The sequence below is a fragment of the Odontesthes bonariensis genome, chromosome 14 (assembly GCF_027942865.1).
Source record: "Odontesthes bonariensis isolate fOdoBon6 chromosome 14, fOdoBon6.hap1, whole genome shotgun sequence".
In the NCBI taxonomy this organism is placed as follows: domain Eukaryota; kingdom Metazoa; phylum Chordata; class Actinopteri; order Atheriniformes; family Atherinopsidae; genus Odontesthes; species Odontesthes bonariensis.
This window is the reverse complement of record NC_134519.1, coordinates 5,348,683-5,365,716: the sequence shown is the minus strand read 5'-3', so window position 1 is coordinate 5,365,716 and position 17,034 is coordinate 5,348,683. Positions and strand designations below refer to the sequence as shown.

Here is a 17,034-nt window from a genome sequence, read left to right as displayed (position 1 = left end):
CAGAGCCGGAGCTCGCGCCCACAGAGGCCACAGAGCTAGCGCCCACAGAGGCCACAGAGCCGGAGCTAGCGCCCACAGAGGCCACAGAGCCAGAGCCCACAGAGGCCACAGAGCCGGAGCTAGCGCCCAGAGAGGCTACAGAGCCAGAGCTAGCGCCCACAGAGGCCACAGAGCTGGAGCTAGCGCCCACAGAGGCCACAGAGCCAGAGCTAGCGCCCACAGAGGCCACAGAGCCGGAGCTCGCGCCCACAGAGCCAGAGCTAGCTCCCACAGAGGCCACAGAGCCGGAGCTAGCGCCCACAGAGGCCACAGAGCCGGAGTTTCGGCCACAGAGCCGGAGCTAGCGACCAGAGAGGCCACAGAGCCAGAACTAGCACCCACAGAGGCCACAGAGCCGGAGCTAGTGCCCACAGAGGCCACAGAGCCGGAGCTAGTGCCCACAGAGGCCACAGAGCCAGAGCTAGCACCCACAGAACCGGAGCTAGCGCCCAGAGAGGCCACAGAGCCGGAGCTAGCACCCACAGAGGCCACAGAGCTGGAGCTAGCGCCCACAGAGGCCACAGAGCCAGAGCCCAGAGAGGCCACAGAGCCGGAGCTAGCGACCAGAGAGGCCACAGAGCCAGAGCTAGCGACCACAGAGGCCACAGAGCCAGAGCTAGCGCCCACAGAGTTCACAGAGCCGGAGCTAGCGCCCACAGAGGCCACAGAGCCAGAGCTCGCGCCCACAGAGGCCACAGAGCCAGAGCTAGCGCCCACAGAGTTCACAGAGGCGGAGCTAGCGTCCACAGAGGCCACAGAGCCAGAGCTCGCGCCCACAGAGGCCACAGAGCCAGAGCTCGCGCCCACAGAGGCCACAGAGCCAGAGCTAGCGCCCACAGAGGCCACAGAGCCGGAGCTAGTGCCCACAGTGGCCACAGAGCTGGAGCTAGCGCCCACAGAGGCCACAGAGCCAGAGCTTGCGCCCACAGAGGCCACAGAGCCAGAGCTAGCTCCCACAGAGGCCACAGAGCTGGAGCTAGCGGCCACAGAGGCCATAGAGCCGGAGCTCGCGCCCACAGAGCCAGAGGCTACAGAGGCCACAGAGCCGGAGCTAGCGCCCACAGAGGCCACAGAGCCAGAGCTAGCGCCCACAGAGGCCACAGAGCTAGCGCCCACAGAGGCCATAGAGCCAGAGCTCGCGCCCACAGAGGCCACAGAGCCGGAGCTAGTGCCCACAGAGGCCACAGAGCTGGAGCTAGCGCCCACAGAGGCCACAGAGCCAGAGCCCAGAGAGGCCACAGAGCCGGAGCTAGCGACCAGAGAGGCCACAGAGCCAGAGCTAGCGACCACAGAGGCCACAGAGCCAGAGCTAGCGCCCACAGAGTTCACAGAGCCGGAGCTAGCGCCCACAGAGGCCACAGAGCCAGAGCTCGCGCCCACAGAGGCCACAGAGCCAGAGCTAGCGCCCACAGAGTTCACAGAGGCGGAGCTAGCGTCCACAGAGGCCACAGAGCCAGAGCTCGCACCCACAGAGGCCACAGAGCCAGAGCTAGTGCCCAGAGAGCCGGAGCTAGTGCCCAGAGAGGCCACAGAGCCAGAGCTAGCGCCCACAGAGGCCACAGAGACGGAGCTAGCGCCCACAGAGGCCATAGAGCCAGAGCCCACAGAGGCCACAGAGCCGGAGCTAGCGCCCACAGAGGCCACAGAGCCAGAGCTAGCGCCCACAGAGGCCACAGAGCCGGAGCTAGCGCCCACAGAGGCCACAGAGCCGGAGCTAGCGCCCACAGAGGCCATAGAGCCAGAGCCCACAGAGGCCACAGAGCCGGAGCTAGCGCCCACAGAGGCCACAGAGCCAGAGCTAGCGCCCACAGAGGCCACAGAGCCGGAGCTCGCGCCCACAGAGGCCACAGAGCCAGAGCTAGCTCCCACAGAGGCCACAGAGCTAGCGCCCACAGAGGCCACAGAGCCAGAGCTAGCGCCCCGTTGGACAGTCTCTGGCCGTCTCTGCTATGTCGCCGGAAGTCTGGTCGTCTGCCAGACCGGTTTCGAGCCGCTCCCTCCCACCCACAGGTTTTGGTCTGTCTGGGATCCATCCCTTGGGGGGGGGGGGGGGGGGGGGCTATGTTACGTTCATGGGATTTTCACTATGTTTTTGGTTTTGCGTTTGTATCATTTATAGTCATCCATCCGCTTCTCCGGAGATTGGGTCACGGGGTCAGCAGCTTAAGGCGTTCCCAGGCCAGCCGAGAAACATAGTCTCTCCAATGTGTCCCTGGTCTTCCCCCGGGGCCTCCTCCCAGTGGGACGGGCCCGGAACACCTTACCAGGGAGGCGTCCAGGAGGCATCCTAACCAGATGCCCGAGCCACCTCATCTGACTCTTCTCGATGCGGAGGAGCAGCGGTTCTACTCCGAGCCCCTCCCGGATGACCGAGCTTCTCACCCTATCTCTAAGGGAGAGCCCAGACACCCTGCAGAGAAAACTCATTTTGGCCGCTTATATTGGCGATCTCGTTCTTTCGGTCACTACCCACAGCTCGTGACCATAGGTGAGGGTAGGAACATAGACTGACCGGTAAATCGAGAGCTTCGCCCTCTGGCTCAGCTCCTTCTTCCCCACGACGGGCCGGTGCAGAGCCCGCATCACTGCAGACGCCGCACCGATCCGTCTGTCAATCTCCTGCTCCATTCGTCCCTCACTCGTGAACAAGACCCCGAGATACTTGAACTCCTCCACTTGGGGAAGGATCTCATTCCTGACCCGGAGAGGGCATTCCACCCTTTTCCGGCTGAGGACCATGGTCTCAGATTTGGAGGTGCTGATTCTCATCCCAGCCGCTTCACACTCGGCTGCGAAACGCTCCAGTGAGAGCTGAAGGTTACGGCCCGACGGCGCTAACAGAACCACATCGTCCGCAAAGAGCAGAGACCCGAGGTCGCCAAAACGGACCCCCTCAACGCCCTGGCTGCGCTTAGAAATTCTGTCCATAAAAATTATGAACAGAATCGGTGACAAAGGGCAGCTCTGACGGAGTCCAACCCTCACAGGAAACATGTCCGACTTACTGCCGGCAATGCGGACCAAACTCTGACACCGGTCATACAGAGACCAAACAGCCCCTATCAAAGGGTGCGGCACTCCATACTCCCGGAGCACCCCCCACAAGAGTCCCTGAGGGACACGGTCGAACGCCTTCTCCAAGTCCACAAAACACATGTAGACCGGTTGGGCGAACTCCCATGCTCCCTCCAGGATCCTGATGAGGGTATAGAGCTGGTCCACTGTTCCATGGCCAGGACGAAAACCACACTGCACCTCCTGAATCCGAGATTCGACTATCCGGCGGATCCTCCTCTCCAGTACCCCCAAATAGACCTTACCAGGGAGGCTGAGGAGTGTGATCCCCCTATAGTTGGAACACACCCTCCGGTCCCCTTTTTTTTTTAAAGAGGGGGACCACCAACCCGATCTGCCAGTCCAGAGGCACTGCCCCCGATGTCCACGCGATGCTGCAGAGGCGTGTCAACCAAGACAGCCCTACCACATCCAGAGCCTTGAGGAACTCGGGACGGACCTCATCCACCCCCGGGGCCTTGCCACCGAGGAGCTTTTTGACCACCTCAGCCCCAGAAATGGGAGGCCCCACGTCCGAGCTCCCCAACTCTGCTTCCTCATTGGAAGGCATGTCGGTAGGATTGAGGAGGCCCTCAAAGTATTCCCCCCACCGACTCACGACGTCCCTAGATGAGGTCAGCAGAGCCCCGCCCTCACCATACACGGTGCTCCCCCCCCCGTTGATGTTGGACCAGAATCTCTTTGAGACCTCACCGAACTCCTCCCAAGCCCGAGTTTTTGCCTCAGCAACCGCCTCAGCTGCGTTCTGCTTGGCCTGTCGGTACCCATCAGCCGCTTCCAGAGTCCCACTGGCCAAAAAGGCCCGATAGGACTCCTTCAGCTTGACGGCTTCCCTCACCACTGGCGTCCACCAGCGGGTTCGGGGATTGCCGCCACGACAGGCACCGACCACCTTACGGCCACAGCTCCGGTAGGCCGCCTCAACAATGGAGGCACGGAACATGGCCCATTCGGGCTCAATGTCCCCCACCTCCCCCGGGACATGGTTGAAGCTCTGACGGAGGTGGGAGTTGAAGCTCCTTCTGACAGGGGATTCCGCCAGCCGTTCCCAGCAGACCCTCACAATACGTTTGGGCCTGCCAGGTCTGACGGGCTTCCTCCCCCACCAGCAGAGCCAACTCACCACCAGGTGGTGATCAGCACAAGTCCGACGACACAACCACAAAGTCGATCATCGAGCTGCGGCCCAGGGTGTCCTGGTGCCAAGTGCACATATGGACCCCCTTATGCCTGAACATGGTGTTCGTTATGGACAGTCCGTGATGAGCACAGAAGTTCAATAACAGAACACCACTCTGATTCAGATCGGGGGGCCGTTCCTTCCAATCACGCCCCTCCAGGTCTCACTGTCATTGCCCATTGTGAGCATTGAAGTCCCCCAGCAGGACCAGGGAGGGGGATCGGATCAGAGAGAAGCTTTGGTGCAATCTGTTGGTTTCCTTAGTTCAGCTACTTTTCAGCTATTTTCAATCTGTTTATCCCAGAAGGGAAATTATATATCTGCAAATTTCATTATTATTAAAGTTATGCTATTGTTATAGATAATTAACTAAATAAATGAATCAAATAAAAGTCCACTGACAAACATTTAGAAAGTTGAAGTGTAACAGAAAGAGGTGTGGTGGAAATCTTCAGGGAATGCCATGAATGGATGAGGGTGTTGTTTCCGTTGCTTGGCAACAACTTAGTTGGTGAGTACACGCATGTTGTCAGTCGGTAACACAGGTGATCTGTCTCAGTGAACAACATGGATCCCCCACTGCTGAATTACCTTTCTGTGCATTACTTGTATTCTAGTTGATCTGAGTTTTTCTGGCCTTGAAAACAAGGCTGTGTCCCTGTTCCTAACATGTGCCAGTATTGCAAAATAATAAAATTAACCTATTTAATTTAAGAACAGTCATCTGTAGTTTGCAGAACATCTTCTGAACAACAACCATGGTCAAATAAATGATGTGACAGACTGCTTTACAACATTTTATTGACATTTTTTGTGTTAAATTACGTAAAATTACATTTTGTTAATGTGGTTTGGGGATTTGCAGGCACTACACAGTCCTTTTAGGCACTGCCAAACATATGTAATCTTATCAAGATATAAGGCATAACATGATTAATTCAATACTTTATACATTGCTGTGTGTCTGTATGTTTAAAAACAAGGTCTATTCATGTGAAAAGCACTTTGAGGAAAGAAAAAAACACAAAACAATGTGCGTTTGGTGGATCCACAGCAGATGTTTGACATCCTTACAGATGTGCATTGCTAAAGAAAAATGAAGGAGCAAATTGAACATACACAATGCCAAATCATTTCACTTCCAGTGCGATTAAACAACGTTTTGAATGAATATGGGTATTTTTTGGATCCTAAAAGGATCAATAAACGTCAGCTTTTGAGGTTACTTTTAGCTCTAATCAGCTGTACAACTACTGTTGTGCAATCAAACTGTTTAATTCAGGATTCAGGAATCTGTTACTGAGAACAGCTGGAGTGCATCTGTCAACACTCCTCTGTTTGAACAGTATTTACCAGAACTGGAAACCTGTTTCAAGGAAACACAAGCAGCCTGAACTGAACTATCGGAGGTGTGGCAGTATCCACATGATGGTCTAAACTACATAAAAAGTCTCTCCAAGGACCTCCGTGTTGACTGTAAAGTCGTATATGCGGCTCTGCGATGAGCTCAAAGGTCACTGCTTTGTATTTACTTTGGGACCTTTCTGCCATCTAGTGGTCAAAAATGGTTAAATGCTGCTTTAAATTTGGATTTTTATCAATTGCCTTGCTGATAAACAACTGTTTGATACTCAGATGGAAACCAAACCGATACAAAAATTTGCTTTGGTACTGGATGTGAAACTTTTCTAACATGTCCTCCTAAACACGTAGAGCTGGAACTAAAAGAAGTAAAATAAAGATCAGCTAAATTATATCAGGAAACTCTTATTTTTATGAATTTTCCTGACATAAATCATGTGAATTTATTTGGTTTTTACTGCATTTCATCCGTAACTATTTATTGTGTTCTAAAACGCATTCTGTTAGCATAACTCGACACAAACAGGCCTAAATGCTCTGCACATCCTCCAGAATCCAGTGTAGGTGTACATTAATCCACCAGAATTCCCCACACAGCTGCTCTCACTCGCACATTTTTATATTTCGTTTGTCACACGGCTGAAGGGGTCAGAAACATGTCGCTGTCACTATTTCCAGACTGTCGCTCTGCTCTAATAAAATCCCGATTTGACAAAAATCCTCATTCAAGTAACTTAAAGACACCGTCTGTGCATGTCTGATGAGCTTCGACAGAGAAAGTATGCAGAACGTCTGGTGTGTCCGGTGTCAAACATACTTTGGTCACCAAAGTGCATGTACACTGGGGCAAGGACCAGGTCAAACGAGCCATAGCTCGACTAAAGCGTGCCTGAAACCATACGGACTGTGTTGGGGGACGATCTGATTATGCGCATTAAAACACTGGAAACCCACAGGCTGGAAGCACTGGAAGTAAACTTAGATGTTTAAATGTCTTAAAAGGCAGATTTCCATGCATATCATTTAGAAACTGGCTGCATGTGTCAATAAAATAAAACTAAATAAATGTGTCAAAAATGACAAAAATAAGATGTGTATATATATATAAAAGGAAAATGAAAAACATATAAAAGTTTCCTTCCTTCAAAAATCCAAGCATAGAATATTTTTAGTGTTTAAAGCATTCAATGTGAGGTGATTGTCATCCAATCACTGGCTGTGGAATTTGGGGTTTTACAGTTTTAAGAATGAACATGTCGGCTGTTTGTGATGTCACAGCGGTGGTTGGAGAGTTTCAGACTAAATCCACTCAGTTGTAGCATGTATCAGTAATTTGAGACAGGAAGTTTTACCCACAAACGTTTTCTACATCCACTGCTGGAGTAATATTGATCTACATAAAGCAATAAAAGTATACATTCAGGCTTGGATTTCAGCTCTTTTTGTGTAATATTTGCACTTGTCTATATGAAATTGTTAAGTTTTCAGCATTTTGTATGTGTCACGTTACTCCAATTTGATCATTTATAAGCAACACATAATAATTAAGTGTTAGCAACACTAACGTAGCTGCAGGTAACTATCTTTACTGTAAAAACGTTCATATTAAATCAACTATGAGTCGCAAATTTTGTGTTGTATTGATTTATTACCTAATGTATTTCTTTTCAAAAACTGCAACGACGTCTGAACAAAAAGAAAAAGAATTGAAGTTAGTTTAAGGGAATAAGCAGTTAAACAAGATGCCGTGTGCTGCATGTTGTTGATAATCATCATTAATCACGCTCACAACGTTGTAAGATGCATTTTAAATGTAAAAGTTGTTCAAAAACACCGACGCATCTTCATTTGCTTCCAGAACGTCACATCAAAGTATGCCATAAATAATTCACGAGGTGTTTATCTGATGCTCATAAATGTTAAAATATTACATATCACTCGTTAAACATGATCTCGGTGCTTTAAAAAGCCAAAACGTAACCGTAGCAACTGATTCAAATCAAGAGCTTACCATGCTGGGATCAGACCACACGATACTTTTCTCTTATAACGGCTGCTGCTGTTGCACGAGGGCTGCTTTTGGCATAAAAAGTCATGATTCACGCTGTATTAAAACCTCATTTTTCTGGACTCTCTTAAATTGTTTTAATGCAGTCACATCAGACTAATTAACCAACCTTAAAAATGTTTGTGTGGGATGGGCAAATTTGAAGAAATCTGAATTCGAAGCTTCTTTTAAGCTCATGAGACTTTGAACAGTGTAAGCCTCAGTTATCAGGCAGGCTTAAACTGGGCTGCGTGCAAATTTGTGCTAAACATTCACAAATCTCTGAACATAAATAGGAACTAAATAGTTCCTGAACGTTTCAAGGTAATTACACCAGTGTTGGTTCATTTATCCACCAACTATCCCCGCAGCTCTCGGCTGTGTCAGCTGGCCTCTCGACCGGCTCAGGACTCCCGTTTCTTGCTCGTCTGGCTAAGATCTACAGCTCCTCACGTCGTTCTCGCTTCTGCGGCCTCCTCCATCACGTTTTTTGCTAACGAATCACCTGCAGACCTCCACCCTCCGAGCGGTTGGGGTCGGTTCCTGAGATCAGTTTACGTGGAACTCATTTTGCCTTTGTGAGGATGGAGGCGCTGCTTCGGAGATTCAGAGCGGAAACCCTCAACCGAAGCACAGAAAGCTAGTTTAGCCGTTAATATGCCTTCTAACATATTAAAACAACTTCTAAGCATGTAAATAAGGTTAAAGGGGGCCGAACTATGACATCACTTCTTTGGGACTTAATCATTTATTTGAAAGTTAACTATTTTTCGTACTTTTCACTGGCTGTAATACAGAGGTGGGTAGTAACGAGTTACATTTACTCGAGTAAGTTTTTGGAATAATTATACTTCTAGGAGTAGTTTTAAATCCCTATACTTTTTACTTTTCCTTGAGTAGATGTGTGCAGCAGAAGCTGTCCTCTTACTCCGCTACATTAGGCTACAATGAGCTGGTTACTTTTCTTCTTACCTCTTTGGTATTCTACGCCTCATTATTTTTATCCCCCCGCGTACGCCTCATTTTAATGTTTTATTCTGACAGAGAGAGAGACTTCCACCAAAGACTCTACCACCTGACTGTGTTCCACCAATCAGACGCAGCCGTGCAGTCTGGTCACGTGACCGTACTCGATCTCAGCGGCGGGACGGGTTAGCTTTAGCATTAGCAGTCGTAGCAAACAAACAAAGAAACAGATGAAAAATGTCAGAACCAACGGTGGGAAATGAAGACGCAGACGAGGCCTCATACTGAAAGCATGTTTACCTTACAAAGAGTGAGAAACAGCAGCTACATTATGTGTCTTCTGTGGCAACCAAAACAAACGCACATTTCAGCTGAAACTCAACATCTAACTTGAGGAAACATGTAGCGCTAAGTTTCCTAAACTCGTTTTTCCCCCCATGGATAGGTGAATGTTTGTTTTTTAGGTTACATATGGGTTACATATGTTTTAAACATTTCCTAAGTCTCTTTTATTTTTTATTGAAGTTCTTAAATTTACCTGGATTATTTTAATTTAGGCTATTTTGTAATTAATTAATTCATTTTAATTTATTTTATCAATTGGATGAACTCTAATTTGCCTAAAGATGATTATTTAGTATTTTTGTCTGTCTGATTGAATGCTTGTGTTAACAAATAAATCAGACGTTACTCAACAGTTACTCAGTACTTGAGTAGTTTTTTCACCGAGCACTTTTTTACTCTTACTCAAGTAATTATTTGGATGACTACTTTTTACTTTTACTTGAGTCATATTATTCTGAAGTAACAGTACTTTTACTTGAGTACAATTTTTGGCTGCTTTACCCACCTCTGCTGTAATATCAAAGTGGTTATAGTGTGCCTCAGGTTCTCCACACACTGTACATGGGACTCTATGCGCAGCCTGAACACCTCGTCCTCCGGGTCAGGCCGTTATCAGGTTCATATGGTGCAGTGTGATCTCAGCATCTGGCGAGTTGGATTGTGACTGACAGGAAAATTTGTGAAAATGGTAGCGCTACCAGACAAAGATAAATGGAAACATTTTCTCACATCTGTGACCAACACAGGCCCGTCTCCCCTCCACATGTCCTCTATGATGCCCAACCCTCCCCCACACAACTCGTCATCCATCAGTGGCGACTGAGGAGTTTGGAGAGGAATCCAGAGGAGGCCGGCTTGTCGGTCTTGACCTGCTCGTCCTCTTTGGTCTTTGCCTTCCCCTCTCCCAGACCCAGCTCTCCTTCCAGTTGCTCCAACTCCGACTGGTCCAACAGCTCAAAGTCCTCCACCTCGCTGTCCGACTCCTCGGCCAGCTCCAGAAGCCGGGTTGACTCTTGGAGTCTTGACCGCTCGGGGGCTTCGCTCAGAGCCATGAAGCCGACCGCCGCTTCTATCCTCTCCTGGATGGCGGCTGTGACTGCGGCTGTGATGACGTCGCCGGCCATCTGGTTGACCAATTCCAGGGCGCTATCGGAGGATTGATCCCTGTGAGGAAGAGGCGTTGTCTGCTTTAGTTTGGCTGGCTGCTGGCGCTGAGGTGGAGGCGAGGGAATGCCGAGGCTGAGGTCGTCGTCGTCATCGCCGTTGGTCGTTGTGCCGTTATCAAGGGAAGGGAATTCCAGGAGGCCGCCGGTGAATGCCTCTTCTTTGTCGAGGTCTGTGAGGTGAAACAGCAGTTCCGTAAACAACGGGCACACAGAAACTATTTACAGGAAATGGAGGAGGCTGAGAGTCGTACCCTCTGAATTCTCCGTCTGCGGAGTGTGTCCCTCTGACAGGTTGAATGTGCCGTTGTCCGTCCACGTCAGGTCAGACACCTCGGTGTCCGACACAGACATTTCTTTACACGCTGTGGAGTCGAGCTGATGGAGGCCAACACGAGCAGGAGTCAGGTTTACAGAGCGGCACCATTAAAGTCCCGATAAAAAGACAATTAATCAGAGAGAAGACAACAGAAATGATGACATTTTAATGGAAATAGCCATAGTTTATTTATTCATATCTATCTATCTATCTATCTATCTATCTATCTATCTATCTATCCATCCATCCATCTATCCATCCACCCATCCATCCATCTATCTATCTATCCATCCACCCATCCATCCATCCATCTATCCATCCATCTATCCATCCATCTATCCATCTATCCATCCACCCATCCATCTATCTATCCATCTATCCATCCATCCATCTATCCATCCACCCATCCATCCACCCATCTATCCATCTATCCATCTATCTATCCATCCATCTATCCATCTATCCATCCACCCATCCATCTATCTATCCATCTATCCATCCATCCATCTATCCATCCACCCATCCATCCACCCATCTATCCATCTATCCATCTATCTATCCATCCACCCATCCATCCACCCATCCACCCATCCATCTATCCATCCACCCATCCATCCATCCATCTATCCATCTATCTATCTATCCATCCATCCATCCATCCATCCATCCATCTATCCATCTATCTATCTATCCATCCATCCATCCATCTATCTATCTATCTATCCATCCATCTATCTATCTATCTATCTATCCATCTATCCATCCATCTATCTAAAATAGTTAATAATTGCTTCTCTTTAAATTTAGTTATCTATGATAAATTCACACAAAAGATCAAAATATTTTCAGTAAATGAAAAAAGATTGACAAAAGCAACTTTTTAATGAATGAATGAATTAATAAATTAACAAATTAATTAATGAAAATATGAAAAATTACAGCATAAATGAATACATTTACATCTGAATGAATAAATAAATTAAATTAATCAATTAATAAATAAATGAATTATTACAGAAGCTATAGCCACAGAAACCCTGTGGTGGTTAATGCTGAATGTGCAGTATGATCCTCCCAACCATGCTGAGCACCACCTGATACAACAGCTGGCCACAGCTGGTCTATTCGATGACATTTTTCAGCCTAAAAGTTCGTGTTTGACTGAAATAAAAACAAATTTCACTGCCTGGCATAAGTTCACTAACCTGCGTGCAAATTATCAACTTCATTTATGCCAAGAAAAAGCAGAGAAGTTTGGCACACGCATCTACGCTGATGAGCGTCATGAGTGGTAAATTTCATTAGCTTCAACTGGACCCATGTCATGTCAGTCACAGAAATAATTCGATTGGGAGGAGAGGATGAATTACAAACCTTGGGAAACATCGAGGAGAGGTCCGACTCAATGCCCTCTTTCTCAGTCTGAGCCTGAAGGAGCCTCTTCTCTGAAAGCACGGAAACAAGGGTCAGACTGGTCCAGTTTCCTGCTACAATATTAGATTGAAGCTGTAGATTGTTTACAGCCCAATTAAAAACCAACATTAGGGTTAAATTAGGAGTCCGTGTTTTTTTTTTACGTACACCGAAATCTATTAACTGACCCCAAGTCGTGGCTGGGATTTAAAAATAGTGTCAAAACAAGGTCAAGATTGGAGTAAACAGAAAACAGCCACAAACTTTGGTCATAAAAAGTAAAGTTTAACCTTCCGGGGGGCTCAAACAACACCAAAAGCAGAAGATTTCAATGTCAAACCCTCAACAATTGACTGACACCTCAGTTAAATAAAAGCAGAGCTCAGCAGTGTCTTAATTTTGACCCTTTCACTGTGCCATAGTCTCATCAAGATGCCAGTTCATCTCAAAATGGCGAGCAGCTCACTCAATTCAACCAGCTTTATTAAAGATATATTTATTTTTGCCTTTAGTGTAATTCTGACGGTAAATAAATAAAGGGGATCAGAATGAAACCGAACCTGCGCCACTGCCTGAAAGGCCCAATACGTAAAAACTTTCCATGCTAATATGTTGCCTTTAGGGCTGGGCCAGTTAAACCGTTATTATCGCGTTAACTCGTTAATTATTTAACGCCGATAAATATTTTATCGCGCATTAACGCAGATTTTATTTGTTTATTTATTTTTAATTAAAATTTAAAAAAAAAAAAAGTTTTTGAGGGGGGGCTTTTGTGCCTTTAATGGGTAGGAAAGTTCAGAGAGACAGGAAGCAGGGGGCAGAGAGAGGGGGAACGACACGCAGCACAGGTCCGTATTATTGTAAAAGTCTGTTGCTCACAGGCTTTTATTTTGTAAAAGTCTGTTGCTCACAGGCTTTTATTTTGTAAAAGTCTGTTGCTGTCTGCTGTGGAACAGGAAAAGAAAGTAATCGACGGATCCACCAAACATGGAGAAGGGTACGGAACTTTTACTCGGCCATTTTCATGTTAAAGTTCTTCCAGACGGCGGAGTCGACAGAACCAAAGTCATCTGTAAAGTCTGCCAAGTTGAATTGGCTTCTCAGCGTAGTAGTTCCAGTCTAAAATATCACTTAAAGGCAAAACACACAACTGATAGCAGCAAGTCATTCAAGGAAACAGACAGTGGAGCGAGGCTTCTACATAAAAACTACAGAAAGATGCTGATGTTAAAAGTGTGTTTGCACAACAAATGTTATGGCACTTTCATTCATATGGCAGCACATTTAAAATAAAACTAAATGCTAAAAGCTATACGCTACTTTTGGATTCATTTTTGGATTTTGCGTACAAATGAGATTAATCGTGATTAATCAGGGAAATCATGTGATTAATTAGATTAAACATTTTAATCGGTGCACAGCCCTTGTTGCGTTCCTACATGGATGCAACCACATTCATTCAGAGTTGCTGAATGTGACGCAAGCAGCTGCTCATTCACACATGCAGATTGTTAGATGAAGAAGGAAACATACAGTTTACTGTTAAAATAAAATGTAATATTATTATTATTATTATCATTTTTACCGTGATTCTCTTTGATTTTTTGGAAAAACTTCCCAATGCCGAAGTCCAGTTTCTGCAGAACTGGCTCCAGCCACAAAGCGACATCATGATGTGAAATCAGAGGCCACAGGAAGACGCCCAGCACTTCAGAAACAAGAGACAGCTAATACATGTCCACAGAAAAGCTTTTAACACATCAGACACTAAAACCCGTCACGGTAGTCACGAACAGACACAACAAAACAAGGTTTTTCTGTTCCGGTTGTTAAAGTGCTAATTCGACGTGGACTCACCTAGAATATAGGAGATAACGATCCCTGGAATGTAGCGTCCTAAGACGGCAAAGAAGGTGCACAAGCTGCAAACCAGCAGGCAAAACTACAGCAGAAGGAAACATTACAGCCGTGTCAGTTACGGGTTGTTCTCTTTTGTTGATCTTTTCTGTCCAGAATACGTCGTGCACTTCCTGATGGAATAAATCCATCGACCAATCACACGTCAGTAAGCGTCGCGTCATTTTGTTTCTCAATAACAGGAACAAAGAGCTGATTAACTCACAGTTTATTCCACGTTTGTCAAAGTTGATTAATTAACTAGAATTTAATCAGTTTAATCTAAAAATAAGTGTGGAGCGGCGTGGCGTCTCGGCTCACCTTTCCTGGGTTTTGTTGTTTGAAAGCTGACGTCTCCTGGAGGAAGAGCCTGAGGGAGTCGCTGAGCTGAGGTCCAGCCGCAGACCGGCCGTCCTGACCCGAGTCGATGATCTCCCAACTGCAGACACACACAGGCAGAACAGACTAAAGACATCTCTACAGAGGGAACTGTCAAAGCACGAGGATCTCTCACACCGCATGCTCGTGGTGTTTGTATACCTGTTTAAAAGTCAATATTTGAACATGTGAATGATGAGTTTGTGCTGATGTTAAACAAACTCCATGGAAGGTGAATGAAATTGTTTCCGGGAACAACCCAGAAATAAGACGGTAACATATGTTACATCATGGCAGGAAGTGTGTTGGAGAGACTGAAAGCCGGTCTGACATTCCTCTGAAACATCACGGTTTTGAAATGATTTACATCACACTTGACGGAGAGCTACGCCTGTGACCCAAAGACTCCAGCAGGGGGCGAACTCAGACCGAACAGATCCTCTAATGTAAATAATGAACACGGCTGAGGAGGTGAAGCAGTTCACTGATGTTGAGATGCCGGCAGAAAATACTTCAACTGGGTGTTGAATCAGACAGCACATATCCTGCTGTCACATCTGCCCCCCCCCCCCCCCCCCCCCCACACACACACACACAATGCAACTATCTGTCACCTCTACGTTGCATTATGTGCATGTGTAGCGTTCATTTCTAAAGACAATACCACCAACTCTCCATATATTTCTGGTGACATCTCAGACTCTGCAGGCCTCAGTCAGCATGTTAAAGGTTAAAGGTCATGACAGCACAGTTAGAAACAGACTGAACAGGTATGGCTTGTGTGGAAGGGCTGCAGGAGAAAGCCTCTTCTCTCTAAAAAGAACATGGCAGCACAGCTTAGGTTTGCAAAGCTGCATCTGAACAAACCACAAGACTTCTGGAACAATGTCCTTTGGACAGAGCAGACCGAAGTGGAGATGTTTGCTCATAATGCACAGCAGCACGTCTGGAGGAAACCAAACACAGCATATCAGCACAAACACCTCACACCAGCTGTCAAGCACGGTGGTGGAGGGCTGGATCAGGGGTTCACTTAGTTTCTCACTCACCGCTGCTACCAGCTGCTGGATCAGGGGTTCACTTAGTTTCTCACACACTGCTGCTACCAGCTGCTGGATCAGGGGTTCACTTAGTTTCTCACTCACTGCTGCTACCAGCTGCTGGATCAGGGGTTCACTTAGTTTCTCACACATTGCTGCTACCAGCTGCTGGATCAGGGGTTCACTTAGTTTCTCACTCACCGCTGCTAGCAGCTGCTGGATCAGGGGTTCACTTAGTTTCTCACACATTGCTGCTACCAGCTGCTGGATCAGGGGTTCACTTAGTTTCTCACTCACTGCTGCTACCAGCTGCTGGATCAGGGGTTCACTTAGTTTCTCACTCACCGCTGCTACCAGCTGCTGGATCAGGGGTTCACTTAGTTTCTCACTCACTGCTGCTACCAGCTGCTGGATCAGGGGTTCACTTAGTTTCTCACTCACCGCTGCTACCAGCTGCTGGATCAGGGGTTCACTTAGTTTCTCACTGCTGCTACCAGCTGCTGGATCAGGGGTTCACTTAGTTTCTCACTCACCGCTGCTACCAGCTGCTGGATCAGGGGTTCACTTAGTTTCTCACTCACTGCTGCTACCAGCTGCTGGATCAGGGGTTCACTTAGTTTCTAACTTACTGCTGCTACCAGCTGCTGGATCCGGGGTTCACTTAGTTTCTCACTCACTGCTGCTACCAGCTGCTGGATCAGGGGTTCACTTAGTTTCTCACTCACTGCTGCTACCAGCTGCTGGATCAGGGATTCACTTAGTTTCTCACTCACTGCTGCTACCAGCTGCTGGATCAGGGGTTCACTTAGTTTCTCACACATTGCTGCTACCAGCTGCTGGATCAGGGGTTCACTTAGTTTCTCACTCACCGCTGCTAGCAGCTGCTGGATCAGGGGTTCACTTAGTTTCTCACACATTGCTGCTACCAGCTGCTGGATCAGGGGTTCACTTAGTTTCTCACTCACTGCTGCTACCAGCTGCTGGATCAGGGGTTCACTTAGTTTCTCACTCACCGCTGCTACCAGCTGCTGGATCAGGGGTTCACTTAGTTTCTCACTCACTGCTGCTACCAGCTGCTGGATCAGGGGTTCACTTAGTTTCTCACTCACCGCTGCTACCAGCTGCTGGATCAGGGGTTCACTTAGTTTCTCACTGCTGCTACCAGCTGCTGGATCAGGGGTTCACTTAGTTTCTCACTCACCGCTGCTACCAGCTGCTGGATCAGGGGTTCACTTAGTTTCTCACTCACTGCTGCTACCAGCTGCTGGATCAGGGGTTCACTTAGTTTCTAACTCACTGCTGCTACCAGCTGCTGGATCCGGGGTTCACTTAGTTTCTCACTCACTGCTGCTACCAGCTGCTGGATCAGGGGTTCACTTAGTTTCTCACTCACTGCTGCTACCAGCTGCTGGATCAGGGATTCACTTAGTTTCTCACTCACTAAAGTAAATGTACTTTATCTATACAGCCCTTTACAGACGATCCTTACGGTGTAGCCAAAGTGCTTTACAGCAGGTAATAAATAAAGAGAAGAAGAAGTAAAAACAAATAAAAACAATAAAAGAACAGTGAAAGCAATAAAATATAACAAAATCGAATAAGATAAAATAAGATAAAAGTGTCATCATACTACTGGGTATTAAAAGCCATCCTAAATAAGTAGGTTTTTAGCCTAGATCTGAAGAGGCTACACAGCCCCGGCGCCACGGGGGGGGCACTCGCGGGCATTGCCCCCCCATCCACGCCGGTGTGCTCCCCCTGGGTTCACTTTGACGTTTGACCGGAGATTGCCTCAAACACTGAGGGGACAC

At 47.5% G+C, this 17,034-nt stretch overlaps 1 protein-coding gene across 1 annotated transcript in view; it reads right to left on the bottom strand.

Annotated features, from left to right (window-relative positions):
- Positions 1-9,233: 9,233 nt before the first annotated feature.
- Positions 9,234-17,034, bottom strand: part of retreg1 (reticulophagy regulator 1) — a 34,023-nt gene continuing 26,222 nt past the window's right edge. The window contains exons 4-9 of the mRNA XM_075482685.1: positions 14,127-14,244; positions 13,767-13,851; positions 13,495-13,617; positions 11,871-11,941; positions 10,432-10,555; positions 9,234-10,350 (exon numbers count right to left, since the gene is read on the bottom strand). Coding sequence (XP_075338800.1) covers positions 9,824-10,350; positions 10,432-10,555; positions 11,871-11,941; positions 13,495-13,617; positions 13,767-13,851; positions 14,127-14,244 — 1,048 coding nt within the window. The 3' untranslated portion in view covers positions 9,234-9,823. The remainder of the gene's footprint in view (positions 10,351-10,431; positions 10,556-11,870; positions 11,942-13,494; positions 13,618-13,766; positions 13,852-14,126; positions 14,245-17,034) is intronic.